General features: G+C 40.2%; 2 protein-coding genes across 2 annotated transcripts; one reads left to right on the top strand and one right to left on the bottom strand.

Moving 5' to 3' along the window:
* The first annotated feature begins 137 nt into the window (after nucleotides 1-137).
* LOC112182281 (serine/threonine protein phosphatase 2A 57 kDa regulatory subunit B' beta isoform) lies at nucleotides 138-3,303 on the top strand. Its single transcript, XM_024320724.2, has 2 exons — nucleotides 138-1,425; nucleotides 2,775-3,303. Exons 1-2 carry the CDS (start codon nucleotides 376-378, stop codon nucleotides 3,099-3,101), a joined length of 1,377 nt encoding a protein of 458 aa, XP_024176492.1. The 5' UTR covers nucleotides 138-375; the 3' UTR covers nucleotides 3,102-3,303.
* Nucleotides 3,304-4,408: 1,105 nt separating this feature from the next.
* On the bottom strand, nucleotides 4,409-9,865 carry LOC112182279 (probable pectate lyase 18). Its single transcript, XM_024320723.2, is given in 5 exon segments — nucleotides 4,409-4,717; nucleotides 6,836-7,041; nucleotides 7,640-8,534; nucleotides 9,136-9,166; nucleotides 9,169-9,865. Coding segments are annotated over 5 exon segments (1,488 nt in total). The 5' UTR covers nucleotides 9,272-9,865; the 3' UTR covers nucleotides 4,409-4,464.
* Between the last annotated feature and the right edge of the window lie 11,491 nt (nucleotides 9,866-21,356).

The following is a 21,356-nucleotide window of genomic DNA, read 5'->3' as shown; positions in this document are numbered from 1 at the left end:
TAGTGATCTTTTTTTTTTTTTTACATTAGCCAAGTAGACATTACTGTTGTTTTTGGTTATGTATGTCAGTCTACTTGGTGCTCAAAATAGCCAAGCTGGGACTAAAATTCAATATCTGAATAGGGTAAAGGTAACTGACAGTTGCTGCAGATAAGTGAGAGCTTCAGCTACTACTACAAAAATAGTCTTCAACTTTTTGAACAGAAAGTCGAAAACTTTCCATTTCTGTCCACGACTCCCTCTCTCTCTCCTCTGTTTTCTGCAATATTCTCTCATAATGATCTCCAAGTCTCTCTCTTTTTCCTATTCCCACTAAAAAAAAACCCATCTTTTTCTTCCTCTCCTCTCCGATTCCCTCTAGGGTTTTTCCATTCCATGCTCACCAAAATCATCAAACGCGGCCACCGCAAACCCTCCAAGCCCGACGACCCTTCCGACTCCAAACCCGACCCGCAACCCGCCGCCGCTCCGAACCCAATGGAGCCCCTCCCTCTCTTCCAAAACGTCGCCGTTTCCGACCGCGCATCCCTCTTCCTCCGCAAGCTCCGCCTCTGCTCCTGCCTCTGCGACTTCTCCAACTCCGGCAAGTGGGCCCGCGAAATCGAGCTCAAGCGCCAAACCCTACTGGAGCTCGTCGACTTCATCGACTCCTCCGGCAGCCCCAAACTCCTCACCCCTCAATTGCAGGAAGACTTCATCCGCATGGTCTCCGTCAACCTCCTCCGCTGCCTCCCTCCGGCCTCCGACTCCGCCGACCTCGGCGACGACGACGAGCCCTACCAGGAGCCCTCGTGGCCGCACCTCCAAATCGTCTACGAGCTTCTGCTGAGGTACATTGCTTCCTCCGAAACCGACGCCAAATTGGCCAAGCGCTTCATTGATCATATCTTTGTGCTGAGGTTAATGGAGCTTTTCGATTCCGAAGACCCGAGGGAACGAGACTATCTGAAAACGCTTCTGCATAGGATATATGGCAAGTTCATGGTGCATAGACCGTTTATAAGGAAGGCCATGAACAATGTGTTCTATAGGTTTATTTTCGAGACGCAGAGGCATTGTGGGATTGGGGAGTTGTTGGAGATTTTGGGGAGTATTATAAATGGGTTTGCTTTGCCAATGAAAGAGGAGCATAAGTTGTTCCTGGTCAGGGCACTTATTCCTCTGCATAAACCCAAGGGGTTTTGGGCATATCATCACCAGTTGGCCTATTGTATTATACAGTTTGTTGATAAGGATTATCACCTTGCGGAATTGGTGATCAGAGGGTTGTTGAAGTATTGGCCGGTTACTAATTGTCAGAAGGAGGTTCTGTTTCTTGCAGAGTTGGAAGAGGTTTTGGAGGCTACTCCGGCTTCGGAGTTCCAGAGGTGTATGCTGCCACTCTTTAGACAGATTGGACGATGCCTGACTAGCGCACATTTCCAGGTGAATACAATGTGTTCTTGTTGGTAGTAATATTAGATTATTTGTGCATTTACAACTCATCTTTAAGATAGCGTGTGATTTTGCTAAATTTGATGTTCTTGTTGTTTTCTCGAGTAATCAATCCTTTAAGCATTATTGTGTGAAAAGGAATTATATGATGAAAACGTATCATTAGTTTGTTGCATCTGTCAAGATGAAATAAGTTTATAAGCTCCCTGTCTAGTGTATATTGATTACTTCTACTTGGAGGGTTTTCTCTCTCCCTTCCATTGTTACTGTAAGACTGCTTAACATGATGAGAATGAATTCATGTAAATGGAATTTTGTAAAGACTATGTTGCTAATGAATAACTAATGCCAATGCCCTGTACATAGTCCTTAAGTGGCCAATTCCTATGACTGGTATGCTATTCCAAGTTGGACTGAATGCTTATGTTCAGCCATTTGTCAAAAGAATTGTTAAATTTTGTTTTGATGTTTCTATGCCTCTCTTTTAGACAACAGACTTCAGTAGTCTATGCATTGTTATTGTGTTTACTTTGCTGGCTGTATACGACATTACCACTGCTTGGTGATCCCTTCTGATATGAGGAACTGTCTGATAAGAAGCGATAAACATGCTACTGTTAGTAATTGGAATTAGTTCATGACAAGTTCTTTGAGTAGTCTTTAAGACTCAGTTGTGTCTCCATATGGCAAGTTTGTTACAACTATAGTAATTGATAAAGAAAAAGGTTTTGAGGTATTTGTAAATGCTTAATTGCATCTAAATTGGCAAGTCGGTAAAAAAAGAAAAGAAAAGAGCAACCTTCTTTTTGAGTTTGCCTCGATCTTGCAGATCAGTATGAAAGCTGGTTAGTGAATAGACCAATGAAGATAGGTTGTTTGGGATGTCATTTTTGCTTTAATGTCGGCGCTTGTAAAACTTTTGTTTGAATCAGGATAGCTCTTGCCCGCGGAGAGGGTTAGCCACCATCAAATAGCTTTGCGTACTGAGTGTGGTTCAACCATGGTTTTTCTGCTTGGCAGTATCTAGCTTTCACATTGTTCTCTCATCTCTAGTGGATATATGTCAAGTGGATAAGTTAAAGCTTTGCTGTACTACTGCTTGGTAGTGTCTAGCTATCACATTGTTCTCTCATCTTTAGTGGATGCATCTCTAGTGGATAAGTTAAAGTTTTGCTGTACCACTGCTTATTCTGTTGTTGAAATCTAATGTACTTATGCATCTTCCTTGAGACATCATGCAACAAAATCTCTTCTTAGCCATGATTTTGAAAGTATAATAAAAATGTTGTTGTACTTCCATTCTATTTGAATAGTGTTTCTAATATATAGTTCCTTGGCAGGTTGCCCAACAAGCTCTATACTTGTGGAACAGCGAGCACGTTGTAAATTTAATAGCTCAGAACCGGAATGTGATATTACCATTACTCTTTGACGCGTTAGAGAAGAACACGCAAGGTCACTGGAACCAGGGTATACACGATCTGACAGCCAATGTGCGAAAGATATTCCAGGAAATGGACTCCGAATTGTTTGAAGAGTGCCAGGAGCAATACTTAGAGAAAGTAACCAGGGCTAGAGTATTGGAAGAGCAACGAGAATTGACATGGAAGAAAATAGAGGCAGTCGCCGCAACTGCAGGGGCAGAGGATATGGTTTTGGTTAATTAATTAAATATATGACAGAAATAGCAAAATTTTCCACCTCGGTGGCTAATTTTTCCCCAAACTTGTTCCAATATCGAATTCCTATCAAGGCCATAACTTGGAACTTGAGACGGAGAAAATATAGATATTGTAGCAAGGTGTAATATAGATATTGATGTTTTGTTTTCTTGATAAGTTTATAAATGTCTTCTGGATTTGGTTGCCTTCCAAGTTGTCAAGTGAGGGATCCTTGTTGGGTTGCTCTACAATATTTTCAAATTCGAAAAGTCCATTTGTTAGGTACCTTTATACATAAATATTTAGTGACTTCTTCTACTTAAATACACGGATACTCTCTATATTCCCATATGCAATGATGGAGATGGAGTCCTTGGGATCAGCAGAATTACGGTGGTGTCCTGGAAGAGCAAATGTTTATCCATGGCCGGAAGACTAACCTTGATCTAGTCTGTAACTTCTTCCATTCCCACCTATGTTATGCAAACTGCTTGGCCCCCTACTACTGTTTGTGGGGAGTCATCTACCAGACTACCACTCCTTTCTCCTATACTATTTCTTGTTTCTGACCAGGCAATCTTCATAGCTTTCTCGATACACATATAAGGGTATTCGAGAGATGGATAGATTTTGCAAAGTCGCGGCCTTAGGCGATGATCAGATAGGGAAAAAGTCCGCTTTCGTGCTGTACTATCATTGACAATGCTGGCAGATGCATCATAATCTACGATCGATACGAGCGATGACAAGAACCGGACTCTTATGTTCTACCAGTGAACTATTCGTTTCTTCTGTTTGCTTGTGTTTGAAAAGATAGAAGAGGACCTGGAAGCTAATCAGAACTTGGTATGAAAGAAGAACTGGCCTCTCACAAGCGAGATATTCAAGGAGCAAAACAACAACAATTTTCTACGACACTGAGAGACATGCCATGTTAACCACATATTATTACTCGATGAAAGGCACTACAAATCAACGAAAACGGTCGATGCATAAGAAATCAAATAGCGAAGGCTATGATTCAATCCGAAATGGCCATATCAGCCAACCATATCCTATTCCTAGATTCTCTCCACAAATCTTTTCCTCCGTATATCTTTTTCAACGTATCCACGTTTGCCTACCCAAAAATGAACCAATTACACACCCTAAAACATAAGCTTTCCAAGTCGATTTTGCATGAAAGTCAAGATCCAATACCTGTGTAGTGATTAAACCCTGAAAAGAGCTAAAAGCTATGAGTCGATCGTAAGAAGTTAAGAACCTATAATGTAGTTATGTAAAGCATATGGGCACCAACCAAGCAATCAAACTAATGGAGAAAGTTCTTTTCCTTTGTCTAATAATGATATTTCCCTCGAATTGAGTGTTATAATAATAATGTTAAGAATAATGGTAATGATAATACACCACCATGGCTGGTGGTAACATACAAAATTAAGATAATTAGAAGAGACAACAAGAATGCGTTTGCAGATGATGATGGTTGAGCAGTGTTCCCGAATATCATTCCAAAATAGTCATCACCGCCGCTGGACCCTCCACTGCCGGTGTTGGTGGTACCATCGGTTACGGTCCCACCGCCGCTGTATCCAGGGTATGATTCGCTCCTACTACTGTCCCTACACACAATGACAATAGTTTGAAAAACCAAATTAATAAAGTGAATGAATTGCATAGAGACATGAATGGTGACATGTGATTTAGCAGAAGAATCCGCGTAAAATAATGGAACTGAAAATGAAGTTGCAACAGATTAAGATCCCATGACAAAGAGCTTGTTCCGAACAGTTACTTGCCCGCATGAAGACGACCCCCATTAGCACCGGAAAATAAATGAACTTAGCAATGGAATTTTGGGAAGGAGTTGGTCTCACATGGGGTGAGCTCACTTAATTTGGCAAACCCTTTTTTCAAATTGCTAGAGTTGGATTTGCCATTTTAAGATGAAAGGATTGGTAAACATTGGTAGTGGAACAACCAAGGAAAAGTGAGATGAGAAATATATCGAAAACTTTGACAGATTGAGAAACAATCTCTATCTGAAAGTGTACAAAAACAGCTGGAGACCCTGTATGCACTACCAGTTTGTAGATGAGTTTCCCAGAGTGTGTGTGGTATTGAAAAAACAACATATCTATCTATCTGTTGGGAGCTTCCACTTAAATGAACTGCATGCATGGGAAGCATACTGTCACTATCCAGCAAGTTCAGGAATAAGAACAACAAAATAATATCCAGAGATTGAATCAAAGTCTCTTTCTTTTCCAGCTTAAGATTTACTCCGCCTTTAGGAAAACTTACAAAACAGTGGTGCCAAGCTTAGGAACCCCCACACCTCAACCCCAATACAACCAAATTGGATCTGTTTGTAACCCACAATCCCTTGACCCATGACCCGTGACCCATGGAGTTTACTCACTTGGGGAGTTGGGGAGACACCAACTAGGTCAGTAAAGCCCTTGGTCCAAGCATGGGCACGTTGTCTAGTTCAATATAAAATATCTATCTGCGAGTTGGGGCCCACATATTTCTGAAAAATTGCAAAAAAGGACCCCACACTTACTGGCTTGAAAAAAGCAAATGTAGAGGGGAATAAAAACTGAGTCACCTTCCCAATGCAAAAAACACACCAATCCATGACCTGGGGTAGGGTCCCTATCTCCCCTCCTACACTGTCCTACAGTACAAGCCATTCCCCCCACAAGAAGCCCTACTTGCAACTTTTTCAACCTTTTCTCTTTACAGTTTACACACACATGCACTCCTTGTATCACATCACAAACTCCCTAAACACTGTCAACAGTGGCAATCTCCCACGCCACAAAGACAAACCTACCCCTTGTACAACCCTACTCTGAGCTACACTCCCATCAAACACAATGGGCAAATGAGACATTCAGGGTAGGTATTATGCTATAAACCCCATTATCTATAATAGTAATCTAGGCTGGAGCTGAAGCTCTCTGTTTTCCACATCCTTTGCCCCATTTTTTAAGGTGATTTTTCAGTCTATCCAGGCAGGGGGGTCAAATTAGTCAAACCACAACAAACAAACACACAAAGAAACAACCAAATGCTATAAACAAATAATGGGTGAGATATACTTAATCTAATCCCAAGATCATAAATTTAAAATTAGAACAAAGAAAATAAAACACAGATTTATATAAGAATGGACAAAGCAGAACTGGAAAGACAAAAAAAGACTAGACTTCCTACTGTAAGAGCATCTCCAACAGTAATACTTATATTCATAGTTAAAAATAGCTAAAAGTGAAATATAACTAGTAAGTTATTGAGTTATGCTTCAGCAGAATACTTAAATTTCAAGTTAAATTTAGGTTTTAGTTAAATTTTCTCTCATCCTAGCTAAATATAGCTAGAAAATATAGCAAAAGTTAAATTTAACTTTTGTTTAGGTATTCTGCAGGAGTAGAATTTTAGCCTAAAATTAGTTAAATATTAAATTTATTTTGAAATAAGTAGTCTGTTGGAGATGTCCTAAGGCTGCAGTGTCAGCACAAATGTTCATCACGTGAACCCATGAAAAAAGCTACCATCTTTTCACTCTCCACACCTATTTTATTGCTAAAATCCAGCCCCGTATGTCCTAAAGGAAAGTCCCTAAAGAATCAATCTTTTTTGTTAGATTTAGATTTGCCCTCATAATAATGACAGTTAGGACGCGACAGGTAATACAGTTGAAGGGGGCAGAATCGTAAAAGCAAAGAACATACCTTGGGTCGCCGAAGACACCGGCGGTGACGGTGAGGCGGTCAATGAGACCCACCGACTTGGGCTCGAGGCTCGAGGCCTTAGCGTATTGGGTGCTCATGCCCGCACCTGATGGCACAAAGAAGGCTCCATTTACCATTATGTCCCCCTCCGTTCTCCAGTTCCAGTCCGCCCAATCCCCTTCGTTCGTGTCCACGCGCTTCGTCACCTGTGTTGTTCACAGCTCATGGTCAGTAAAACTCACTCACTACACACTACTCTCAACCGGCACCAAGTCGTGCCAAAAATATACAGCTATAAAAAAATGCTCCCTGTCAGCCACTACAGACTAAAGTCTCTGTCACTGGCGCCATTATTTATTCAATGTCCTTTTCAATTTTCAACCCAAAAGCGCGTGAAAAATCAACTCCACGCGCCGCCATTGGACCCCGTGATTATCACAGCCCCATTTCATAGCTAGTGTTTAGGGTCATTGTCACGAATAAGGTCTAATCGGAAGCGCGAGAGGAAAAAAGCGCCACCAATAACAACACCGATAATGTGATAATGCACACCCATTTTATCCATAAACTATTTCGGATCATGTCAAAACGAAGGAAAGGCACAGATGGTGCGCGTGAACAACACGCGCCGCCGAGAGCGAGTGAGGCCGAGGAATGGGGAATCCGGTCTTTGACATACGTCAAAAAGTGTTCGTTGGGGCGCGCAATATCATGCAACCAATGATATTTTACTTTTTCACGCCCCAAAAAGAAACGTAAATAATTCCAAACCAAAGGCTAAGTTAAGTAAAATTACGATTTTACCTCCTTGGCGTTCTGGTTCATCGGAGCAGTGTACCGATTCCCCTGGCTGTTAATGGTGGGGTTGGCGCTGCCGCCGATGGCGTACATCTCCCACTGCGTGAAGTCATTGTTCACCACGTGAATATACCCGAGCCTGCACCGAGGCATACGCTGCACCAGGGCCTCCCCGAAGTGGTTGAACGCAATCGTCACCTGCATCCCGGTGTCCGGCGAGTACTTATCGTTGTGGCCGAGAAGCATCACCTCGTCGTGGTGCGCAAAGTGGTTGTTGGAAATCGTGATGCCGGTGGACCCCATTATGGCGTCGATGAGTCCGTCGGTGCAGTAGGACAGGGAGCAGTGGTCGATCCAAATTTTGCGGGCGCTGAAGAGGGAGATGCCGTCGCCGTCGGACTTCCCGCGCCAGCCGACGTGGGTGGGGCTGGAGGCGACGTTGGTGTTGCCGGCCGGCTTGCAGTGGTGGACGTGAATGTTGTGGATGATGACGTTGGAGACGTACTGGAGGGTTATGCATCCGCCGCCGGTGACGTGGACGCTGACGCCGCGGCCGTCGATGGTCTTGAAGCTGTTGACGATGAGCTCGACTTTGAGCTTGATGGTCATGTCGGCGGAGAAGATGATCCAGAGGGGCTCGGTTTGGATCACGGCGTGGCGGAGAGTGCCCGGAGTTGGGTTGGCGGGGTCGCGGTCGGAGGAGTCGGTGACGACGTAGATCTGGCCGCCTTTGCCGCCCATGGCGTCTTGGCCGAAGCCGATGCCGCAGTCGGCGAGCTTCTGGCGGTCGTCGGCCCAGTTGGAGTTGCAGCGCCAGCAGTCGTCGATGGGGTTGCCGACGGCGCATTGCTGGTCCTTGAGGGACAGCATTTCGCGCCGGGAAAGGGAGGCATTGACTCTCCTGTGGAAAAAAACAGAGTGAAACAGAGTAAGAAACAGAGCGAAACAGAGTGGAGTGAGGTGAATGGGGATAATGTAGAGGAAATTGGAGCTGCTGAGGTGAAATTTTTTGCGGGGAAAGATTGAAATGGTTGATTAATGGAGAAAAGGAGATGAAATGAGGAAATCTAGATGGGATTTTTTTTTTTTTAAATTTTAATTTTGTGTTGAGTGCGTTTTCAAAAGCAGAGTGGCCCAGGGCATCAACACTGAAATGTGCAAGAGGCAGAAAGCGATTTGAGCTGCGGATGACCTAATAATTGAAAATGGAGGCAATGCTTTTTGTAAAACTGGAAAGGAAGCAAAACCCAGATGAGATTTTGAGTGGTTAAAAATCGAAATGCATGAACAATGGACGAAAAGATCAGAGCTTTGAAGATATTTTTGATTTAGTGCTTTAGAAACACAATGGCCATGGCATTACATCTGAAATGTGGAAAACCCAGACAGCGATTTGAGCTGTTGAGGACCTCAAAATTGAAAATGGCAGCAACCCAATTTGCAAAACTCAAAAAGAAGCAAAACATCTGGGTTTTGGGCGTAAATGGTTTGGGACTCCTTACCTTTGTACTTCTTGAGCCACAGCTTCAGGGTAGGGTGTTGATGAGGGAGGGTGAGGTTGAGGTTTAGAGAAGCTAAGGTGAGGGAACAGAGAGAGCTCAAGAGGCATATTAAGAGAATGCAGGTGGTAGGAAGCATCCTTGAAGAGACAATAATGAGGGGAAGAGGCAAAGGGTATTTGTTGATGGTGTCTTTATGCCTCTTCTTCCTCTGTAGAAAAGATTCTTATTTGAGATTTATGTCTTTGCTTCTTCAATGCCCACCGACCCAGTAAAACAACACCAACAAACTTAGGAAGCTGGCTGCAAAATTGGGAAAATGTGAGGTGGGTTTATACAAATAAACCAGGATTATAATAATGAGAGTTGCAATAATTTATATAGGGAAGAGTATTTTCTGCTTAGGGTGTGGAGGGTTTTGGCATAGAGACATGAAGAAGATTGGGTTGGCTGGGTTGCGGCTGAGGGTCTTATCAGCAATAACTCTGGCCAGGGAGTTGAGGAGGAGTAGGAGAGCTAATGAGACTCTCTCTCTCTCCAAGTTTCCCTTGCAGACACTTTCAGTCACTCACATTCTTACCTTGTACCTTAATTTAGGGATTGATATAAATTGTTGCAAAAGGTGAAAAATTTAGAAAGAAAAGGGGAATAGCTTATCCAAAATGCTAAAAGACCCTTATTTCTTTACTACTCTTTCTTGTTCTCTAAAACTGGATTTGCCTGCGGATTATTGGATTAAGATTCTTTGCTGAAAGGTATGAATGTTCTTGTTCTAACTTATAAACCTCCTTCAGGTGTGGGCAACAACAACTCTCTATGCATTTGGTGTGATTAGGAGGTAATCAAGATTGCAGTTTTCAGTAATTTTGTTTTGGTCAAGTGAAAGCGGAGGCGCCCTGCAGTTATAAAGTGCGGTGTCCCTTTCCTAAAAGAGAAGCAGCCGGACGACCAAAAAGGACCTATGAAGAAAAAAGATATCTTGAAATCTTGAATTTTACAATCTACTCCTTGATGAAGGATCTACATTTTTAGAGCAAGTTCACCCGTAGTCAAGAATAGGCAAAGTCGAGAAGTCAAGAATTCGACCAGTTAAGTTACTATTCACGGCTACTTGACATATGTTTGCACCCGTTTTTTTTCTTGCCCAGTCAACACTGTTCACTTTTTACTGTGCATCTCCATTGTTCACTACTTTTCACTGTTCACCAACGGGTTTACTGTTTAAAGTCACTGTTCATCCGTGAAGGTTTGAAACCGCATCCTCCTGCTGTGAAGGTTTGAAACCGCATCCTCCTGCTGTGATTCGTCCGTATTCTTCACGCCCTCTCTCTGGCGCATCTCTCTCTGCGCTGGCCCCTGTGACGTCAGCCACGATCGACTGCGGGCCGAGCTGGCAGCATGCCAAGCCTGGGCAAGACAAAAGGCATGGGCTTGGAATTTTTCTTGCCCTTGGTCAAACAAAGCCAAAGTTTGCCAGGGCAAAACAGGCCCGGTGGAGGGGAAAAAAGGAGCACGCCCAGGCAACACATCGGATTGTTGAGGTGGTGCCCGGTCAAGTACCGACCGCTGCACTTGCTCTTAGATGGGAGAATATCACAAATGATCACTTAATTTTGACATATTCGATACTTTGGTCATTCACCTTTTAAATATATCACTTAGGTCACTCAACTTTAACTATGTTATTCACTTTAGTCACTTCTTTAATTTTTTTCATTAAAAAAAAAAATTATTTGCCACAATATTAATGATATTTTCGTCCAACCAATTGTGAAAAATTGAGAAATATGTATTAGAAATTTAGAATGATTGGAAAAAGTGATCAAAGTGAGATAAAATGCCTCTTGGGTGACCAAAGTGATATATTTGAAACTTGAGTGACCAAAGTGTCGAATAAGTCATAATTGAGTAACCATTTGTGAAATTCAACATTTGTTAGTATTGACACAATTTATACCAAAACCTTATAAACTCATAAGTAAGGTCCTATTTTTCCCATGTGGAATGTATATATTTTGAACACGCCCCCGCACGTATGGCAAATTTTCAAACCATACAAGTGGACAACTTTAGATGACGTGGAGCCCGTGTGACAATGTGGCTGTGAGGCATGCACACGTAAGATAACCCGCTCTGATACCATGAATCCATGATAGAATACTAGCATATGATATGAAAAACTTGAAGAACACAATGAAAGAACTTCTAGTAATCCTTGATCATATATTAACTCAGAACACAATCATACTACAAACAATCACACTCTTTTCTCTCTTTCTTTATCTCTCAATTACAACAATCTCTCTCTATCTCTTAATTACAATGATATCTCACTTCTTCGCTAAGTTCACTCTCTTAGAGTAACTCCAACAGATTCCCTATAATTTTTGTATTATGGAGAAACAAAAGTCAAACTTTTAGCCTATTTTTCTTCTCAAACTCCAACAGATTCCCTAGTTTACAGTAATCTATAAAATCTTCATATTCTTCTTTAAAATTTGGAATTTGCTGTAAATATAGGGAATTTGGTTTTCTCTCTCCTCACTTTACCTAAAATAGAGATAGTTATAGGGAATCTGTTGAAGCAAAAGAGGCTCATTTTTCCCTAAAGTAGAGAAAAATCAAAATATAGGGAATCTGTTGGAGTTGCTCCTATTCACACATAAAATAGAACCAGTAACCTCCCTTTTTCTTTTTTTTTGTTGGAAAGGGTAACCTCCCTTTTTATATAATACCAAATTAATAACTTCCCTGTTTAACCGACTCCAATCTTCAACAGATATTGCCATCTGGCATAATAGATAGCACCATACAGTTACATCTAACAAAAAAATCACAAATGAATCCACAAAAGCACAACTTACTAACATGCATTTATGATTAGTTATAGTTGTTACTAGGGCTGGGAATTCCAAACCGAGATCCCGAAACCGATCCCATCTGATTCGAGCCGAAACCGATCGGGTCGGTATGATGAGTTGTTTCGCCGGAATCCCGATCCGAACCGTACCGAAACTTCTGCAAACGGGTCGGCACCGGTATGGATGAAAAGCATACCGAATTGACGGAACCGAGCTGAAACCAGATCATGACGGCGGTTCCCGTGGCGGTTCTGTCTCGGATTGAGTTGCTGGGATTCGTGGTGAGCCATGGGTATGGGTTGACGGAGACGGCAGGGTGGTGGTGTCCTGCGCGTGGTCAGATCCAACTCCAGAAGCAAAGCGAAAAACAGCTCTTCATCTCCATCTGCAACTGTTGAAACCGATTGAAGCCGAACTGTACCGAATCGATCGGTTTCGGGACCAATCGGTATGCCTGCGAAAATTCCGGTATCGGTCTCGGTATAGGCTCATTCCCGACCCGAGCCAAACCGATCCCACCCCTAGTTGTTACAAAGTGCAGGGTCTAATTGCCTCAACTATTTCATCAAAATAAAAAATGAGCAGCTCATAAAATTCAACTGGATCATCCAAATTAGACAACCCCAAATATAAGATGAACAACAACTGCATCAATAACAAATTTCTTTGTACAACGTATTGAAAATGCCAGTCCTTATCGAACGAAATGAGCTTGATAGGTACGGTCAATGGGCAATGCATTGGAATTGTTTGAATTGGTATATGGTGAGCCACTTTATGCCACTTCCAGTGACTATATAGCTCCCTCATGCTCCCGTCTTCAACCTTCTTCCCAGCTACGTGCTTCTTTACTGCTTTGGAACAAGAACAACCCGACAACTTGTAGATAATCCTACACCATCGATCGTAACTAGTTCTTCACAGGTCTTTATGAAATTAATCTACTAAAGATTAAGAAGATTTGAAAAGTCTTTTGTAGTCATGAATTCAGACATTAAGCAAACTAAGGCCTAGTTTGGTGTAGCTGTGCTTTTTAAATAATTAGTTTTAGTTGTGCTGAGAGAATAATCGGCTTACAAATTAAGTGGCTGAGCGTTTGGCAAAATATACTTTTAAAAGTGTCGTGAGTGGAGAGGATTGTATGCACTGACAATGCAAGTGCACTGACGGTTATTTTAATCTCTAAAAAAATAACAGTTACTCATCTAATCCACTCCTTTATATATTTTAATATCAAAAAAATTACATCCATTCATATTACAAGTACCCATGCACTGACAGTACATGGAATACACTCCCCAGTACAAAAAGTAGTGTTTAATTGTTTGGTAAACTTTAATACAAATACTGGGAGTGTATAAAATGACCAAAGTCAATCATCTTTTAAAAGCCCAGCTTATAGAAGCATGGTATTTGCAACTTCCATAAGTTGCATAGGAAGTTGCTGGCTTTTATTTTACCAAACAGAAATAGCTGCTTAAATTTTTTATAAGTCACAATCTCACAATCACCTCGGAGCCAAACTGGGCTAAATGTCTTGTTTTTCTAGAAAGTGCAAAGTTAAATTTAATTTTGTACTTATAGCAACTCCAATAGTTTCTCTATAATTTTTTTATTATAGGGAAGCAAGAGTCAAAGCTTTCCATAATTTTTCTTCTCAAACTCTAACAGATTTTCTATTTTACATTAATCTCTAAAATTTTAGTAATTATTTCTTAAAATTTTAGAGATTGCTGTAAATTAAGGAAATTTTGTTTTATCTTTCCTTTAGGGATGGGGATAGTTATAAAATAATATGTTTGAGCAAAAGAGACTCATTTTTCTCTAAAATAGAGAAAAATCAAAATATAAAAAAACTATTGGAGTTGCTCTTCAGCGACTTAATTATTAACACACTGCTCTGCAGCCTAATATTATTTTTGGATAAAAGTCTAAAACAAAGCGATTTTATAGCTGCATGTGTATAATCAACACTGAAGAATAACACAGTACAATATTTCCCTTTCAAGTATTGCATTATAAAATATAACTCATGGAAAGCCTTGCTATCCTTGCAATCATGTTGGAATAGGCTGATTAATTAGCTAGACACCGGGAATATTTGGCATGTTGGACATTCTTGATGATCCTAAATAACACCGTCAAATAATGCATGCATATAGTATATGAATTATTAAATCAAGCATTGCAAAATTATCTATATATATCTAGCAGGTTGGTGTATTTATTGGTGTGTACTATTTTATCATTTCTCGGACCGACCTGTTCTCCTGAATACTAGTTTTGTTTGTTAATGCAATTTTCAATTTCAAATATGGAGATTCAAGCAGGTCGGTAGAGATTGATTCCCTTTATTTTCATACCATTGTTTGTATACAATATGGAACATATATTTTAGGGATCTTGATCAAATACCCAAATTTAGGTTAACATGAACCCACTTACTCCAGTAAGAGTTTAGTGCGCCCACTCACCCAATATTAAATAAAAAGACTGTTTTAGACAAATCTCAAATATAAAATTATAACCATCGTGCCACACACACACTCTCTCTCTCTCTCTTCTACTGTCTTTGACGCCAACAACCTCTCTCTCTCAGCCACTGACCTTCGGCGCTTGATCTAGGCCTCCGACGACTCAAGAGAAGATCGCCACTGTGCCCCGAACTCCAGCGACGTCACCTCAACCCTGTACTCATACCCTCTCAATTGGCTCTTGACGGTGGTACGCCTTTAGTGGAGGCCGGCACAGAGAATTCCGGTGGAATCCATGGCGGCCCTAAGATTGTTGAGGGTCTCCTGATGGTACTCGTGGGATCAATGGAACAAGTTGAAGCGGGTCACGTTCATTCCGACCGGAAGGAGCTTCTCCACCATTCGCACCGATCTGGGTGCAGGTCCCAGGGTGCACAGGATCTTCGTCTTCAGCTTCTGATCTCTCTCTCTTTCTCTCTCTCTCTTCTTCTTCTTTTTCTTCTTCAATCTGTGAATTCGTCTTTGATGTGAAGCACTTGTGTCAATAATGAGAATATGAAAGAGGAGATCAGAAACAGAAAACTGAGAAATGGGTACATAATTAAAAGATATTAGACTCAAAAAGTTTTCTTCTACCTTTTTACATTTGTTTTTGGATATCTTTATATACACACCTTCTTTTTTTATTCGATGCCTTGGGTACCACATGGTTAAGACCCACTAGGTCAGCTCATACCATATATACAGATTTGCAACCAAATAAATTCGAGGGGAAGTGTGTTTTATGTACAAGAATAGCATATATTTGGTAGACTTTGTAGAATGGTGACTGACTGTACTAATGTTTAACTGTTGTAATCGTCTTGTTGCAAGTTTATTGAGGGGCAATAATAAGATTACTGGGAGGCAATAAAATGTTTATTGGGACAAAAATAAGATTATTGGGGGCAATAATAAGATTACTTATTTGGATAAACCTCCTAAAACTTTCAAAATTAAAAACACCTTCATTTTTCGCTAATTGTTGATTCCCAGTAAACTTGTTATTGGGGAGCAATAACTTTTTTATTGGGGGGCAATCATATGATTACTGGGTATTATTGGGGGGTGATAAAATCAGATCCCGGAATCCGGTCACCAGTCTGGTAGCTGGATTCGGGATTCCGGTGACGGGTGACCGGATTTCGGTCACAGGAGTCCACGGCCGGCCACTGGTCACCGGAGTCTCGTAGGGTCTCCGATGACTTCTCTCTCTAAGTGACAAAGAAGGAGAGGGCAAAATTGTCCAAAAAATAAATAAAAAATAATAATAAAATACTTAATTGGGTATTAGGGAAATAATCTCTTAGAGTGTTTGGTAAGTGGGCAATCTCTTAGAGTGTTTGGGTAAGTAGGGTTAATTAACCCCAAAATTGGGTAAATGATCATTTCCCCTATATTTTATACCCTCTTGTTTTCCTTGAATAATGGCCAGTTAATTCTTAAAAAAAAAAAAAGAATAATTGCTTGCTGATAAATATATATAGCTAGCTGTTACTTTTGGCAAAATTGAAATTTCAGAGCGAGGTTGGGGTTTAGGGCCACTTTTCGGTCTCATATACACATCTCGACCGTTCAGTTTTTAGGTACTAACATATAGATCATCTCTGCAAAATTTCAGCTAAATTGATGGTCGTTAAGGTATCTAACTCATTCAAACCAATGGACGAACTAAATCTGTCCAACCTGAACCGTATTAGCTTTAAGGCAGCTATCAATGCCTTAACGACCATCAATTTTACTGAAATTTTGCAGAGATGATCTATACATTAGTACCTAAAAACTGAACGGTTGAGATGTGGATATGCGATCGAAAAGTAATCCTAAACCCTAACCTCGCTCTGAAATTTCAAAGCGAGGCATCGCTCTGGATAGGATCTGTATATATATATATATATATATATATATATATATATATATATATATATGCTGTGACTTGTGAGGAGCCCAAAGGTCCTATCTATTGGGTCAAAAATATATACAAATATATATTTTGTGCATATATATATGAATAATGCTATGCAGATGTTGAAACCGAAAAAAAATCACGAGTCCAAAAATTGGTCTTTTAAATCAAGAGCCCATATTGGTGCGCAATTATATGCTTGTATAAGCTATTGCGAGACCAAAAAAACAAAACAGAGAAATACATTCATACATATCTGTTGATAAGCTTAAAAGTTTGAATGGATAGCTATTTGGATATTTGCATTCCAATTTAAATTCATGGTCATCAAACTTCAACAAACAATGGATGCTTAGTTGAAAAAAGGATAGGCGCGCAGATCACGTCCAAGGTGATTATCTGGATATTTTGAATCATGATAAGATCAAAGTCAGGCTAGCTATGACCAATCCAATTTGAATCCCAGTCGGTTGCATGGGAATGCACTAAGGCCTACAAACTTGGTCAAACCGATTGATATGATTTCAAATTCAAATTGGAGTCATCTTTGACTCTACCTAATCCATTACTTCTCTATAAAAAAGAAATATAGAGAGCATAAAAAGGGGGAGAGAAATACAAAAGATACACGCAGCAGAGGAGGAAAAAGGCTACAGAGCAGAAATACAGAGAGTTGAAGAGAATACGCAGCACAGAGAGGCAGAAAAGAAAGGTCCAACTACGAGTTTTGCTACCGGGAAAAGAAGAAAAGCTGCAGGTATTCCATGGTTATTCTTTCCTACATAAGATTTTACCGATGATGCTTATGACAGGGAGAAGAACTCTACCTTCCTCCATGGTGCAACTTTCATATGGTGTCAAAAGACTCTAATAGGCCGTTCATGCAACGACCCCAACCATTAGAGCCTTTCCAGGCCTCTTTGCTGCTCTCTAAAGCTTAAAGCATCGAAACAAAGTGGTTGTTCATGAACAGCCAAGTTTCGTGCCCAAAACTCCTCCAAAAAGGTGCTGCTCCTGCAAGAGTTAATGCATACAAATGGTTGTTCATGAACAGCCGTTAAAATGCTAAAAACTCCCTCCAAAGTGACACGACCATGGTCGTCCTACAGAATCTACTAGAATTGAGGTTGTTCATAAACACGACCAAAGTTTTCTCCATAATTGACCAAAGCTTTCAGTTGATCATTACTTGAAGCTGACAAGAAGTTAATGCTGATCATAACGCCACAAAGAGAAGAAACCTGCAGTCAAGTTGTTTCTGCTCCAACCGATACATACAAGGTCAAAGAAGTACCATAACTGGAAGGAGACAATGACATCTCGACACCAAAATGGGATTCTGCAGGACTCATGATGTTGTGGTGCAGAAGTAATACAAATGGGTGGACGTTTTGGTCATTGGGGGCTTACATTAATTAAGGAAGGTGATGACAAAATACTTTTGAAGCTGTGGAACACAATAAAGAACAATTGAACTTGAAGCGATGGTGATAACCAAGACAAAAATTGGTGGCACATTTAATTAATTGATCATCTATTTTGAAGCGGTGATCTGATCAGTAAAAGATATGGAGGCAAAGCTTAATTGTCTAATCTAAACAAGCATTGAAACTTTGAACATGCTGAGCTAGAAGACAAAATGAAGGGTGGCACATTTAATTAACAAGAATCCAAGTTTGCTTGATATGGTGCTGTATGCGTTAAGCAAGAAGACAAATGCAAGTTTATTTGATTTGGTTAGTGAACAAAAGAGTTCCGAATGAGTGAGCTACACCAAAATTCAAAGAATGGGTCGCGTTAGCTCTATACACCAATTGCTCATCAAATTGCCGCCATGAAAGCTGAACCCAACGCCAAAAACGCAAATGAGAATTCCGATTAATCGAAGTCCCCCTTTATGAAGAGATGACAAAGTTCAAGAAAGGAGAAGTACTCCGTGTTCCCTTCTCCAATACAGACTGAAGATGTTGATCTCCATCTCCTACTTTGCTCTCTAGTTCTAGTTGCGTCTCTGATGAGTTAGAGGAAAGAAATACATCTGGGCTCGATTTAAACCCGAAGAAGAAACATGGGTGTACGGATCACTTTCACACTCGGGCTTGCAGAAACTAAAGCCCGAGTATAAATATGGGTGTCCTAATCAATTTATTCGGGCCTGACGCGAAACAAAGCTAAAAGGCCTAGAACGAAAAGATGGGTGTCCAAATCAGTTTATGGGTTTGCCTACGAATTCCGAAGCATTACAAAGCCCACTTCAAGACAGTTTCCCTCAAGAAGTTCGGGCCCAGTCAGATTTGTTATCGACAAGTGGAGGAGACAACACAAAGGCCCATTTACATAACCCAGTATGAGATTCGACACATCAGGTGTCCAAAAGAAATACATTTTACGGATTCAAAAAAAATACATACATCCGTCGAACACAAAAGTTGGTACAAAACTAGAAATACAAATTTTATGAACTACGGTCGGTTTGATCCCACAATGGGTACGTAGGCAATCTAGCAACACCCACTAGATGCAACCACAAGTCCAAACAGAATCCCTGACTCCACCAGTCAAAATTCAACCAGTCCTAAATTGAATCATTGACTCCAGTCAAATTCTGCCAACACCAGAAATACAAACCCAAGAACTACAATGGTTTGATCCCTCCTCGAGGGTATGTAGGCAATCTAGCGACCCACTAGATGCAACCGCAAGTCCAAACAAAATCTCTGACTCCCTGGTTCATCCAACTCGAATCCCTGACCTCATCAGTCAAATTCTGTCAAACACCAGGAAACGTCGCAAGCCTTTTCCAAATAAAATTCATGACTCCCTGGTTCATCCAATCCATTCCTGATCTCATCAGTCAAATTCCACCAAACACCAGGAAACGTCACAACCTTTCCAAACAAATCCAAAACAAATCGAATCCCTGGTTCACTTACACCAAATTCGTCCAAACACTATTCACATTCCAAAAGCAATACCCTCCAATGGGTCATTCACTCATTAGAATTCTTGAACTACGAGTGGCTTGATCCCTCTCCAAGGGTACGTAGGCAACCCATTCAAATATCCGGGTGCAGCTGCAAAAACAAATAAACAAACACACATCCACAATTGGTTTCTTCATAAATGGAATCAAAGGGTGTTTCCCTGTAACAAGGGAATATAATTAAGAGGCACATTCTGTCTTGAATGGGTCGAACCCGAAATAATTAAAACTCTATTCACTAAATGAATACGAGTGAAATTATGTTGGGTGACATTTACGCTCACAGTGTGCAGATTTTCTCTCAACAGCAGAATAGAGATAAGATGGTGATCGGAAAGATGATGGCATGAGCAAAGTCAGCCATATATGATTCGCAGTGATGGCTATACCTGGACGTCTCATGGATGCTAGCTGCAGAATAGACTACGTGCTCGAGTTCATTCTAAAAAGAGAATGCCGGCAACTTCTTTCATATTCTTTTTTTTTTTAAGCTGATTTCGTAATATAATTCTATTAAACTTCGGAAAATATCATCCGACATTCAGTAATCAGTATTGAGTATGTAATTCTTTTGTATGAACTTAGTCGGGTGTCTTCACAAACAATTCTTTTCATTGCTAGAGTTTAGGATTATCTTCATTAATTAGTTATGTTGGTATCACAAATTGACAATTATGAGTCAAGTTAAGTGAGCTTGAACTATGATAACGACTAGGGCAGCAGCCTCAATCAGTACTGATGCGCGCATGCATGCATCGAAAACAAAAAGTCTAGCTAATTAATTATTTGTTTTATCACAAGTAAGTAACTTTTTTTTTCATTGAAAATCTTACGTCATAAAGATGGAGATAATACGAAATTTATTCGAAAAAACTGACTTTAAGAGACAAAATGAGTAAAGGATCCTATACTGAGAAAGAGTGTAGATGAAGAAAATGCATACTTTATATCCGATTCCGTATTTAAATTTTAAAGCTAAGCTTTTTAGTTAGGTTTTCGTCCTCGGTCGTGATCTTATTTACTTTTGTCTACTATTTAGCTGTAGTATATACCAGCAAAAGAAAATGCTTCTTTTGAATAATTGCTTTTAGTGATCAAATAGGAGAAGACGTTATTCTTTTTATAAAGATAGAATATAGCTCAACCTAATTACATCAAGGAAGGCTACTTTTAATTTTTCTACTTATACACGTATACAAACCATTATCATGTTGTTATCATTCTACTTTCGTTTTCTTTTCCAATCCCAAAATTGCGGAAATATTCAACTCATATTCACATTTCCTTAATCACCTCTTGGAATTATGTTGACTTAAAATGAAAACTCATTGTCAGTGTACCCCAGATGTTACATTTAGCTGATTAGAAAATGCATGTGATCAATGTATAGAGATAGTGTTATTAAGCTAGCTGATCTCGACATGCAGGAAAAAAGTCGTTATTGCTTTGTCGTTGATAGTAAGAGCCTAAGGGGGCATCCTAATTAAGAACCTTACATGACACTATCCAATAACAAGCAGATAGAAATGTAAGTGATAGTAGCTGAAGAAAATGGGGTCAAATATTTATCACTAATTTGACAATGGATGATTACACATGTATTATATGAACTTTCTTAGTCTTACTTCTAAGATATAGATTATTTTCTCTACATTCATTCACCTGTTATTCTATCATTCTATGTACTACATTTTATCAGATCTAACTTTCCATCATTCCTAGTTAAAAGAACAGAAGACAAAAAGATAAGTAGGTACGTGATCATTCTTAATATAAACACTCAAGTCGATCTTTTGGATAAAATCTCACTCTCCTAACAACATGTTTGGACCTGAATTTGAGGACAATATATATTGATACTGTGTCATTAATCATAGACTAAGTGAGCAACGGTTCTTTCATGTTTACGATTCCTCATACCACACACACACACTTGGGAGTGCATGTAAAAGGTTGAAATT

Source organism: Rosa chinensis, chromosome 1, assembly GCF_002994745.2.
Source record: "Rosa chinensis cultivar Old Blush chromosome 1, RchiOBHm-V2, whole genome shotgun sequence".
Lineage (NCBI taxonomy): Eukaryota > Viridiplantae > Streptophyta > Magnoliopsida > Rosales > Rosaceae > Rosa > Rosa chinensis.
The sequence above is the reverse complement of the archived record's forward strand: the minus strand, read 5'-3'. Positions and strand labels throughout refer to the sequence as shown.